The sequence below is a fragment of the Crocodylus siamensis genome, chromosome 2 (genome assembly GCF_052110815.1).
Source record: "Crocodylus siamensis isolate JL-2025a chromosome 2, ASM5211081v1, whole genome shotgun sequence".
NCBI lineage: Eukaryota > Metazoa > Chordata > Crocodylia > Crocodylidae > Crocodylus > Crocodylus siamensis.
In genome coordinates, this window is record NC_143396.1 from 159,507,410 (window position 1) to 159,520,153 (window position 12,744).

Consider the following 12,744-nt stretch of genomic DNA (forward strand, 5'->3'; position numbering starts at 1 on the left):
GTTCTAATTAAAGTGTTTCACCATCACACGTCTTAAGCCCCCCCACATTTCGCAGTGGCCACAGGCGTGCTTTGGCTAAAGCTCATTTGACAGGGTTTAGTTAAAGCATCCCTGAGGCCATTTTGAAATGCAGGGTACTTAATATACACAATGGTGAGGCGGCACTGGCGCATTCTAATTAGAACACAAACAAGCACATCTATAGGCAGCCTTTGTGCCAAGCGCTCTATCTCTAGGAGTACTTATGACAAAAGGCTTGTTTCTGTTAAACTGGATTCTTTCATATGTACCTCATTCTTAGTATTAGCACTCTCAGTAATGTTACAAAAAACCCCGTAGCTTGCAGCCCTTGCTTAAAGGGAACACACATGAGTGAGCCCAGTTTTAAAACTGTGTACTTAATATTAGGCATCTAAATAGGGCCTTGCACATCATGATGGACATTTGAGCATTTTAATTCCTTTTTCTTGGAAGGGTCTAATAAAAGCTGTGAGCCAGGATTAGTGTCCAGCAGCTGAAATGAAAACCACTCTGAGTAATGTTCAGTATTATTAGCACCAACAATATTCCAAATATCAATCAGAAGCTGTAAAGTCCCTTAATTGTCATAGTCTTCTGAACTCATTTTCTTCCCATAGATCAGGAACAAATCTCCTGGTCTGAAGACATGGCTTAAACCTACTGGTAGGGAAAGGAATCAAAGAAAAGGAGTAATATTACATTGGGCAGTACAGAGAAGTGTACATTCCCTTTCACAATTTTATCCTTTTTTAATGCTGATATTCTATCCATTCCATGAGAAAGAAGCAAAATGTCTCTTTCCCCTGAGCAGAACTATATTAGTGAGTTTTGATATGAAATTCCATTTTCCACAGCAACAGGAGTCTATGCCTAGCACAATCAGACATCTCTATGCAAGGTGAGGTCTACCTGACAAGCCTGGCAATATGGTGAGTTGTTACAGGATGGAAGGGAAGGTCCAACATTGTCCACATAGTTAAGTGATCCTTTTTTTTTGGTCAAAACCAGAACCAACAATGCCCTGATATCTCATAGTCTGATATTTTATATTATTTTTCCATAACTGGATTATTTTTATTTTCCTTAGTTTAAATGATATCTTTTATGAATTATCCATTTCCCTTCTAAAGCTTTTAATACTTTTGTCCATTGTGGCAACAGAAGTACAGATCATATTGCATCTAGCATCTGCAGTAGTTGTGTCAGACATTTCCTTTTGGCCCAGAGAATACTGGGAAAACAGAAGATGGCCAGATTGGTTTTTGCCTTCAGAAATGCGTGATACCTAGAAGGCTGCTCCATCACTGAGATGTATTGTGCTTTTCCTTCAAAGACAAACCATGAGAACTTGAAATGGCTGAAAGCAATTCAGAGAAACAGTCTTCCACCACTAACAAGTGAACTGGAGCAGAGCAGTGGTAGACAGGAGGGTTTCTCAGATATTTTGACTCAGTCATATCATCCAACAACCTTTACTAAAGCAACATTGTCGTTCTCCAACATGAATGACGCCAGGCAGCTCTGCAGACATTCCACTGACATATCAACTATATTCAGTTCCCAGTGTTTCAGGTCATCATCCAGGCTCTGGTACATGCTCACATTGTGCTGGCACCAGTAGTTCTTTCAATTCAGAACCTCTACAGGCAAATTAGGAAGGGTCCCATGTCAGGCTCTCACAATGCCATCTCCCCAGTGCGGACTTTGTAAGGTGATTCTAACTTCCTGCATCTAAAATGGATAACACCATATGAATTTAAGCACATGCTTGTAGACCTGTAATATGCAAAGCAGAGCAAAATCCTGCTCATGAAAGCAATCACAAGGAAATCAGATTTGATAAATAGTTTCAAAACTATTTCATAGATTGATAAAGCATTTAAGTGATGTGTCAAGTCATACAATCAACAAGCGACAGTGCTAAACACAGATTTTTGATTCTCCTACTTTAACACATCGATAATCCTCACCACAATTTGTCACATTATTCAGAGGAAGATCACCTTTTTAAATTTTAAACCCTCGCCATGAAACTGGGCCATGCTTTGGAGTATTCTCAATGATTTAGAAATGTTTACAACACTTCTTATTCTACAGAACATACCTCTATGTTTTTTTCCCATACCTCTTTCTAAAATAGCAGTAGATTATGCCAACAATCCCACTCAGTAACATTCCAACGCCAATGCCCACTGCAATGTAGTGCTCATAAGAATCATGTGCAAAAGAATTTAATGTTAAGTGCTCACATCTCTCCCCATTGTAGCCTGCAAGGCACCTATAAGAAAAAAAATACAAGGCTATTCAGGAAATCTTAAACATGCAACTGCTGTACAATACTTTGAAGTTTGGATACGTTTTAATTGAGTTACCTCTGAAATGAAGAAGTAAACTGACTCCGGATATGAACAGCCTGTCACGCAATCAGAAACCTTTATTTATGAAAGCTGCCAGATGTCCAGATGTGAAGACATCCCTAGCTAGTTTAGGGACTGGTAGCAGTCTTGATGTGGCAACATGTTGAACAGCAAAGGTTAAGTATAGTCATTTTGAGGGTAGGTTTTGCAGCTTGTGTTGAGTTCCATCCTGGCTGACTGCTACCAGTACCTGAGCTTGCTAGTTCAAGGTGAAGACATAGTGATAGTGAAGACATAGTGATATGTCTTCACTATGCTGAAGTTATGCAGACATATCTTTCAAGAGGGAGGGTGCAGGCAAAAGACACTTAGCTTTGGTGATCCCATGGGTGGTTCTAATGAGCATTCGAACCATGGTAGTGTTAGAGAACTCTGCAGTACAGCAGGCACAGGCCTGGCATAAAACCTGCCCCACAACCAAGTATCCCCTTTGGTATCACCACTTCCTTGATGCCTCTCAGGTGGGTCACTCATGAGTACACTCTCTCCACGCACTCCCACACTCTGAAATGAGGCAGTGAAGCCTGCCACTCTCATGCTGTCAAGCTCTCTCTCTCTGGTATGCATGTGAAACATGGCGGGAGGCACCATTGACTTCAGTGGAACTGCCCACATGCTTAAATTAATGTTCCACTAAAGACCATCTAACACATGAGCACAATAATTACATATAACATAAAATATACAAGCTCATCTAACTGTTCTGAGAATGTGTATTTAAAAATGCCATTTATTTACTTGCATATGGGTTTCTTGAGTTCATTATGAAAAGCACAGAGACCATTAATACAATAACTGTGATGATCTTCAAGACAGGATTGCATAAGCTTCAGGAATACAGCTCCTCCTGTATGCTCTGCTGGGAAAGGAGAAAAATGAAAATTACATTTGGAGAAATAAAATTATCTGAAAATATTATTGGAAACATCAATAACGATTAAGTATTTGCAAATGAAAATACCATTGCATGCAAGCTTAATGTGATGTAAATATTGCTGACCATAGCAGAACAGAAATACCAGGATGCTTTAGTGTAGAGCCTTTTCAAACATGAGTTTTAAATAAAATATTTTTTCTAAATAAATGTTCATACACATAGTTCACATCATGAACACCTAGGCTAGAGACAAACATTACACATAAACCTGTTTAAGTAATCAGAAACTGGTTTAAGCCTGTAACACAGAGGTGGGCAAAATGCGGCCTGGGGGCCACATGAGGCCTGCCAGGCCATTCTATCTGGCCTGCAGGGCCCCTAAAAAATTTAGAAAATTAATATTTATCTGCCCTGGGCTGCCTGTCATGTGGCCCTTGATGGCTTGCCAAAATTCAGTAAGTGGCCCTCTGCCCAAAATAATTGCCTGCCCCTGCTGTAACAGAACAGATGTTCAGAGCACATAAACCAGTGTGAAAATGGCTGAAACCAGTTTGAGATAAACCTGACTGAATGTAGTGTCAGACTTAACTGATTTGGATCAAACCAGTTTATGCAATGTCTGTCCCAGACCCCTTCCTGGTTTAACTTAAACCAGAGTCCCCCAGCATCCCAGATGCTTTGAAGCCCTGGGCAGGGCTCTCTGCTCCACAGCAAACCTGGCTCCTCCTCTCTGCTCCTTAGCTGGAGCTCTAGCAGAAACTGCAGGTACAGTAGTATCTGGCTGGCTTTCCCCTGCCCTGCCCCCCACCAACCACTCCCTGCTCAAGCAGGTATTCCCCCCCACCTCTCTGCCACAACATGGATCAGAGCCAGCACATGCTTTGCTAGCTGATACAGAGAGGTGTCTGTGTAAGGCAGGCAGAACAGTGTCCACTTAGGGCTTTTTGGAGCTAAAAGAAGAGTTTTAATTAATGAGAAAGGCTTTTGTTTTCTTGATGGGCTGATAAGCATTGTGTAACCCCCTGCTGTGCAAGTAAATACTGTGTAACTCCCTGCTGGTTTTGCTGGCAAGGAGCAGCAAGGGGTAGTGCGGGGAAACCCCTCTCTAATCAGAGAGTCCTGCTGGGGCCTGGCCATGCCCCCCTCAGCTCAGGTAAGCCTGGCCAGGTTACACTAACCTGGTCAGATTGAATCAATTCAGGCTCAGGCTTAACACCGTTAAGACATTAGGATCTTAACAAGCCCAGGGACGCATAGTTCAATCTCTCAGTCCATGCTCCTAGTCTAACTTGGTAGGATTGTTTTTAATCAAAAAGAGAAAATGCTATTGCATTTTTGTACTCCTATCAGTGCATTGCAGTGGTAAAGCAAACAAAGCTTTTCTTCTCAGTTTCTGCAAACTAATATTTGCCAAATGTTCAACCACAGCTCCTCAGCTTCCACCAATGGCAACCATTATTTTCCAGTGATCTCTCATCCATACACAAGTTATGATCAGAATTGCTTAACTTTGAAGAACAAACAGATCAGGTGCATTCAGTCCAGCAGGGCTGTAGGTATGCTGCTGCATTAAGATGCCTCAAATGACTAGCTGCTTGCTCCCAATAATGGTAATTCAAAATCTGCAATTGCATAAATTAGATTTCATAGATTTCATAGACATTAGGGCTGGAAGGGACCTAATAAGATCATCAGGTCCAGCCCTCTGTCCAAGGGGCAGGAAGTCAGTTAGGGTCAAAGGATCCCAGCAAGATAGACAACGAAATGTTTCTTGAAACTATCCAGAGTAGGTGCTTGCACCACCTCTGGGGGGAGTCTGTTTCAGGCCTTGGGGGCATGGACAGTAAAGCAGTTTTTTCTTATGTCCAGTCTAATGGTGTTGCAGGAGTTTGTGACCGTTGGACCTTGTCATCCCCTGGGGTGCTTTGGTGAGCAGGTGTTCCTCCAGGTCCTGATGCACACCCCGATGTACTTATAGGCTGCCACCATATCACCCCGAGCCTGTGTTTCTCAGGCTGAAGAGTCCCATAGCTTGCAACCTCTCTTCATAAGGCCTGTTCTCTTGCCCTCTGATCAGGTGCCTGGCTCTCCTCTGGACTCTTTCAAGCTTCTCCATGTTCTTCCTAAATTGTGGGGCCCAGAATTGGATGCAGTACTCCAGCTGTGGCCTCACCAAGGCTGAGTACAGTGGAAGGATGACATCTTAGGGCCCTTCTTAAGGATTTTTTGATCATTATCTATTGATACAAGCCAATTGCCCATCAAGAATAACTGGGGGTGGAGGGGGCTGAGATGGAGTGCCACCACTTAACGTCCCATGTTCTGCCTCTTGCAGGGAGTGGGGTGGGGGAGCCCAGGCCAGCAGCACTGGCCTTGCCTCTCCCACCCTCAGTCCAGTCTTTGACATGGCTTTGGAATCATGGTGGTGCTCCCCCATGCTTAGAGCACTCTGATTGGCAGTTTCCATCAGCACCCAGTGCAAATAAAGCATTACAGACAGATAGACAGGCAGACTTAGGCTTGTATAATATTAGAATGGTAGAACTAGAGGCTAAAGGCCTGTGCCTTGGGATGTGAGCAGAGCAAAGGAAGGGAAGGCTCAGTGGCTTAGCAGTCAAAAGATATATATGCATTGCAATGGATTCACTTCCTGATTACAGGAGTCATTGATTGGGTGGAGTTATTTCCAGGGAATTGTTTTAGACATGTGTTTTGCAAGGGAAGTTTAGGTTCGATATTAGGAAAATTTTCTCACTAGGAGAGTAGTAAAGCATTGGAACAGACTATCCAGAGAGGTTGTGGAATCTCCATCCTTGGAGGGTTTTTTGACTTGGCTAGAAATAGCCTTGGCTGAAATGATCTAGTTAGGGATGATCCTGTTTTGAACAGGGGGGTGGAATAGATGACCTTCTGAGGTCCCTTCCAACCCTAATTTTGTATGATTCTATGGTTTTACATGGCTGACTGCACTTTAAACTAAATATATACACTGGCTTTCAGTTATGACCCCAAGAAAAGTGTCATCATAAACAGAGACAACAATTCAGCTTCATAGTGACTAAGACATCGTACTCGTTTTTCAATGAACAGAAATCTTCTGTCTGAGTAAGTTCTGAGTCAATGCACAAGTGCCATACTTTTGCAGCCTGCATTCTTAGAAGCTATAGGTGAGATGTAAGTGCGATGTCCTCCTGACCCCTTGTGGTCAGTAAGCCCATGACATAATTCTCAAGCATAACACTATTAACCCACATTTCCTGACCAAATTCCAATTCAAGTCATTCTTCTCAGTCTGGCTAACTCCCTCCATGCTTTTGTGAATTCTTCCTTTTCTCTTCCTATTCTAAAATGCTCCGGAAGGCTATTATGTGACATTAAATGGCTACTGTCTTATGAAAGACAAACATCTTCAGTTTAAAAATGAACATATAAAGGGCTAGATTCAGTCTCAGTTTCTCAGTGAGCAGTATTTTTCTTATGGGATCACTCCCACTAAAGTCCAAGCTACTACTCAATGTGTGTAAGGATGTCGAATCTGCCTTCAAGTGTAAAGAGCTTTGGAGTCTTTTAGGGAAAAGACATATATGAAGGCTCATATATATAGTATCTTATTCTTTGGTATGTATGTGTGGCTTATTCTTCTCTTTCAGGAAACGTTACTGAGGTGGAAGGAATATACTTTATCTTAAAGTGAATCCATTTGGGGGGTGTGAGGAAGAGGGCTGGGAGAGGAGGGGTTCGGTGTTGACGCAACAACTTAAGCCAGTGGGCCTAAGCCTGAGGAAAATGTTGTCTCATTTTTTAGAGATTAGAGGGTGATATGTCCTATAAACCAAACCCAGGCTGACAGGGACTAGCCAAACCATTAAATGCTGTCAATGACAAAGTCTACTCTGCAACTTGGTTTTGCTCTGCTAGCATGACCACACACCTTGTTTTTGCCAGGACAGTTGTGTTTTAAACATCTGCCCCAGGCATCCCATCAGTTTGGGCAAATGAACACCTTTTCCCCCTTTTTAGTGGGATGCCTGGCATGTGTGTTTAACATTGGACTGTCTCAACACAAATGGGATCGTTCCCAATGAGCATCTCATGCATTCTGTCTTCCCTCCACTGTGCCGTCTTTGTTACTCTACATCCCACCCCTCTTCTCAGCCCCCACAATTCAGCATGCTCAGCAGAAGCAGGAGCTCAGAGACAGCTAAGCATGCGAGAGAGCAGCAGGGGAACAGTGTTGCATTTCACACTCGGGAAATAAGGTCACCCAATCTTGCACCCGAGTCAGCCAAAAATCTCTGTCTTGTGTAGACAATGTCCTCATCCTCTGGGTCACAGGCAGTGGCATAGTGATGTGCCCAGATGCTTGAGAGACAGGGGCAGTGATGACTCCCTATTACCACTGCACTGCTGGCATGATTGTACAGAAGACAGCAGCAACCCCCCAACCGCCAAATTCATTCTAAGAGCCCCAGTCATCCCACCCTAGTTATGCCACTGGTCTCAGGGGCACTTTTTGTCACCCTGTAGCAAATTTTTGGGCTGACTTAGGAATTATATTGATCAACTCCATCCAGAATGAGCTGGTTCCAGGCTTGCAGGCTGAAAAGACCATCAGCACAGAAACCAGACTATGGAGGACAGAAAAAAAGAGAAAAAATAGAGGGAATATATTCAGGTTTTCAAAAGAGGCATGGAGCACCCACCCATGGGGGGAAACATTTTGTAAGACAATGTGCTGTGTAAACAGAGGAACCAGAGGCACAAGGAACCAAGATGTATTCATGTTTTCTTCCAACTCTTCATTCAAACATTAATTCAGAGAAACTACAACACAGTGCAGCAACAGATACACGTGAAGTTCATGCCTGTGCTGTCTCCTTGTCAGGACCATCACTGAGATTCAAGCCCTGGGTACTTAAGTCAAACTCAACCCACAAAATCAGCAGTTAGGCAAATTAGACTGCATAGAAGGATGTGCATAGAGACTGCTTCTCTCAGGCTCTCTCAGGACAGGGAGTTACAACAGTTAAGCTCTGCCTTTGAATTTAAATTTCTTCTTATTTGACAGCATGTACTACATTCATATTGGGCACATAGGATAGCTGTGCTACTGGTGTGTATGTATTTATTTGTTAGATTTATTTGCTGTCTTCTGCCCCTCTCCCTCCCCTCAAAAGAAACGACTCAGGGTAACTATTGTCAGTATTCACTTAAAACTGTGGCGTACGATCCTATAATAATTCAAATACATAGAAAACAGATTATTAACATTTACAAATCTATGTATAAACCGCCCTGAAATCTCCAGTTCTCTTTATCTAAACCAGTTTTCAAATTATCCATATTGGCCAAGAGGTGGCACCATCCCACTTCCCTATCATCATACTAAACCTACTGCTTTCCATATACTGCTCCTACTGCTTTCCATATATTGAAAAGTACAAAATTGATACATCACACCTATTATTGTTATTTTAAATACATTTAAAACAGGAATAAAAACATGGATAGGAAATATTTTGAGACAAAGCTTGAAAAACGAAGTCTTGTAATTCAGGGGCCCAATATTAGACTTTCTCTGTCTTTCTCATTCGTTCACATGCGCGCGCGCACACACACCAATAGAAGATTTGTCTAAATAAGGATGCAAGAATATGTTTTTATATCAAGATGAAAATATTAAAAGCACTAATGCACTTGTCCCTAATTTTCAAATATTTAAAATAAATTTAATATCTGAAAAATACTTTCTAATCCAATACTAGGATTATTATGCTAAATTAAATATCGTATTTTCGATTTGGATTTAGGAAGACATCAGTATGCCCCTTAGATCATATAAAAAGACAATAGTCAGTAAAGCACTGTATGTTTATCCATATGTGCATCACACAAAGAAAGAAATTTGGCAAGATCTAACAAGAAATCAGAAGGATGATAACTGGGGTAATGAATGTGACAAAACTGGCAAATGTTGCAGTGTGAGAAAGCCCAACAAATTTTCTGTAAAAGAAAGTAAGTGCCTCTGCTGAACCATTACCATGTATCACGTTCTCTCCTGTGGTTAAAAGTACATGTCAACTCACAAACACATATTCATATAATATCCTGAAACATTTCAAGTGCCACAAGAGGTAGATTTGTTTAAATGAATTAAGAACACCCAAGATCAGCTTCAGACTGTAATGTCCTTAGCTGAAATTACATTTTTCAGGAATCCATCATTTCTACTAAACTAACTTGGAATGCTATTGCTAGTAAGTACATCAAAGGACTCTTCCTTTTCAATACAACAGTTAGCTCATATGGGTGTTGTCTGAGTTAGGCTGTGTGTGTGTGAACAAACCAGCATCTCTGACTGTTCATGGACCAGGGCAGTTAACTCACTCATCATTGTTTCACTGAGAAGCTGGCATAGCCTCTATCCCTTTCATGTTCCCCCAGCACCAGTAAGAGAAGAGGTCTGTCCCTATTCCCATTCTGAAAAAAGCCAGTAAAACTCCTTAATGCTCCCTAAATTTGCTGCCTGCAAATGCAGGTAGCAAATTTAAGCGGGATTGCTTACTGCACAGTAATGAACGTGTAGACATGACTCAGGAGCAAGTTTGCTCCCTGGTCTGCCCTTCCACTAAGGGGTTGGCCTCAGGCTAGCCCCAGGGTTCTGGCCTAAGAGCCTCTCCTGCCCCAGGGCTGGGTTGCCACACCAGCCCTGGGCCACACCAGAAGGGAGGCTGAGGGTGCTCCAGGCTGTTTCCCCTGGGCAGGCTGCAGCCTAGCTTTGCCAGCCTGCCTTTAGCCCAGCACTGCTGCCTGGCACCACACTGCCCAGGTGACCAGGCAGGCAGCTTCTGGCCGGAGGGCCAGTGCCACCTGCCCACAGCCCACCCCCAGCAATCTGTCCTGTGCCTGCAGGTGCTGTGGGGCATTGCCCCTGCTGTACAATTGCCAGTCCTGTGCCGTGCCTCTATGCTGGGTGCTGCAGGCAGCTGACCAGGCCCAGCAGAATATGGACAGCCATACAAGGGCCCAGAGAACTGGCATGGGTCACTGTGGAGAACAGTGGATTGCTGTGACCAACCACAATTATTGGCCCAGCAGTGCCTGTAAGTCCAGGCCCTTTATGTGGCAACTGACACCCATCCTTACACCTTGGGACCCAGTCTGCAGCTGGGCCGTCTACAGCAGCATGGGCAGTCTGACTGAGCCGCTGCCCCGGCCTAGCATTTTCAGTAACATGTCACTGGAGGAGGGCCCCTCAGGCATCCAGCACCCTGTTCTGCTGAGTTCCCTGACTGTAGTCTCCACTAGCAGCTCAGGGAGCCCTGGCCAGCACCTGCCTCACCAACTCCTCAGCTCCACAGCCAGCCACAAGGCAGGGCTGGCCATGACACCACCAACGGCCAGCAGTGCCAGCTCCTCCCTGGGGGCAGGCCAAGCCGGATGTCTCCAGAGTGCATCCCACCATCGGATAGATCAGAACCACACATCATCACCGACAGCAAGGACAGAGCAGCCACACCAGCCCTGGCCACGTGGTAAGGCCCACACTGGGGGAAGGGCCCTCCCTGCCCTAACCCCAGCTCCTGCCCCTCATCCCTACCCAGCCCACCCACACTCCCCTGGCCCCAGATTTCCTCCACAGAGCACACAGGGAGGCAGGAGATAGTGAAGAACTTTACTGAGCAACCTGTGCTCCCACAGCTAAGTGGGCACAGGCCTCTCACATGCTGAGGAACACGATGTTGGTGGTGATGGCCTCTTTGGTTGTGGGGGGCAAGGACATGTAGCATCGCCACATTAGCCCTCAAGGCAGCAGCAGAGGTTGTGGGAAAGCCCAAACTTGCTCCCTGCACTGTTGTAGTTCAGGGTCCCATATCAGGTGCACAGGTGCACCCAGGGAAACATGATCATCATCATCAGCAGGATGTAGTGGGTCAGGCTTCCCTTGATCTGCACAAACAGCTCCTTGTGCACTGCCCATGATGTGCAGCAGAGGCACGCTCAGGACACAGTACCAGCACACCAGCGGGCTGGCTCCGAGGTGCCTCCCCAGAGAGGCCCCCAATGGGGAGGACATGGGTGTGGACTGCTCCTTATTCCAGTTTTTTGGGAGCCCCACCAAGACAAGGTACTATGGGCTGGGTGGCAGCACAGGACAGTGACTGGCCTGCAAGAGCAGAAGTGGGGGAGTGGGGTCTGAAGCTGTGGCAGCAGGTGCTGCTAGGAGCCTGGCCTGTCTCAGTCTGGGAATGGGGTGAGAGAGGTAGGCTGTCTGCAGCCAGCATTCAGAGGTCCATTGATCCCAGGACAAGGGTCTTGGTGGGTGACTGCCTGGGGCCAGACCTGTCTGGCTGAGTTACCATGGTCCCTGGACACCCATTCAGGCCTGATCTCCAATCTAAGGCCAGGCAGCACACAGCCTCTGGTACAGAACATCTCATCCGAGAAATGTTGCAAACTCTCACAACCCACTTTTGTCTTATGGCTCCACAGGTGCTGCAGCTGCACACAGGGGAGAGGCCACCCTTGGCATCTGGGATACAGCCTCAGGGTCACTGCCACCCACAGTTGGGGCTTTGTGGATGTGCCAGCTCCACCAGAGACAGATGCAGAACCACACTGTCACACAGACTAACAGAAGTTTAGGGCTGGAACGGACCTTGTGAGATCATCAAGCCCAGCCCCTCCCCCCCCCGCTCTGGGCAGGAAAGACTGCTGTCCAGACATCCTTCTTGAAGTGTGGTGCCCAGAACTGGATGTCTCCTGCAGCAGCTGGTGGTGGAATCAGAGGTCCAGCTGTAGGACTCAAGGGCCTTGGAGGCAGAGCTAAGGAATGCCTGAAAGATGTGGTCTGATTCAACTCTGATTTGACCAGATAACCACCATTTCTCACAAAGCATCTCCTAGTAAATTTTGCAGAGTAAATTGCCAATTCCAACATGGTATTTGCTTGGGAAATAGTTTCCTAAGGGTTTGTTATCAATGTACTTTTGTGATGAACTTCCCTGGTTCGGCATTTAATTGCTTTTCCATCTATTGGAAATGGAGCCTGTAAAAATGGACTGGATAAATGTGGCCAGTGTCACATAAGATTCTTAAAGTACTTTCCTTCCTGAAATATTGATTCTAAACTTTGAAGGGTTAAACCTTATAAGAAATAGAGGCTTTCTTGTATATGGCAAACCTTGTGTGAAACTGTATGCTCCCATGTATGTATACAATCCCTACAGCTGTGAGAGAAAACGTCTAACTGAATGTGCATGTATCCTGTGTATATACACATCTGCAGCAGGTACAAATGGAAGTGATATAAGAATACACATGGGTGTGTTCATGCAAGCAAAACTCTTGTTTGTAAGAATCTGGCCTTATAATATAATTGTCTGTGAATAACACTGACAGTGTTTCAAAGAGAAAAGCTAATTTAAT

The 12,744-nt window shown here is 44.8% G+C and overlaps 1 protein-coding gene across 1 annotated transcript in view; it reads right to left on the reverse strand.

Moving 5' to 3' along the window:
- Nucleotides 1–410: 410 nt before the first annotated feature.
- The window catches only part of LOC149870974 (bifunctional methylenetetrahydrofolate dehydrogenase/cyclohydrolase 2, mitochondrial-like), an 83,060-nt gene continuing 70,726 nt past the window's right edge, over nucleotides 411–12,744 (reverse strand). Inside the window, exons 8-10 of the mRNA XM_090031938.1 lie at nucleotides 3,177–3,297; nucleotides 2,147–2,299; nucleotides 411–1,752 (exon numbers count right to left, since the gene is read on the reverse strand). Coding sequence (XP_089888064.1) covers nucleotides 1,698–1,752; nucleotides 2,147–2,299; nucleotides 3,177–3,297 — 329 coding nt within the window. The 3' untranslated portion in view covers nucleotides 411–1,697. The remainder of the gene's footprint in view (nucleotides 1,753–2,146; nucleotides 2,300–3,176; nucleotides 3,298–12,744) is intronic.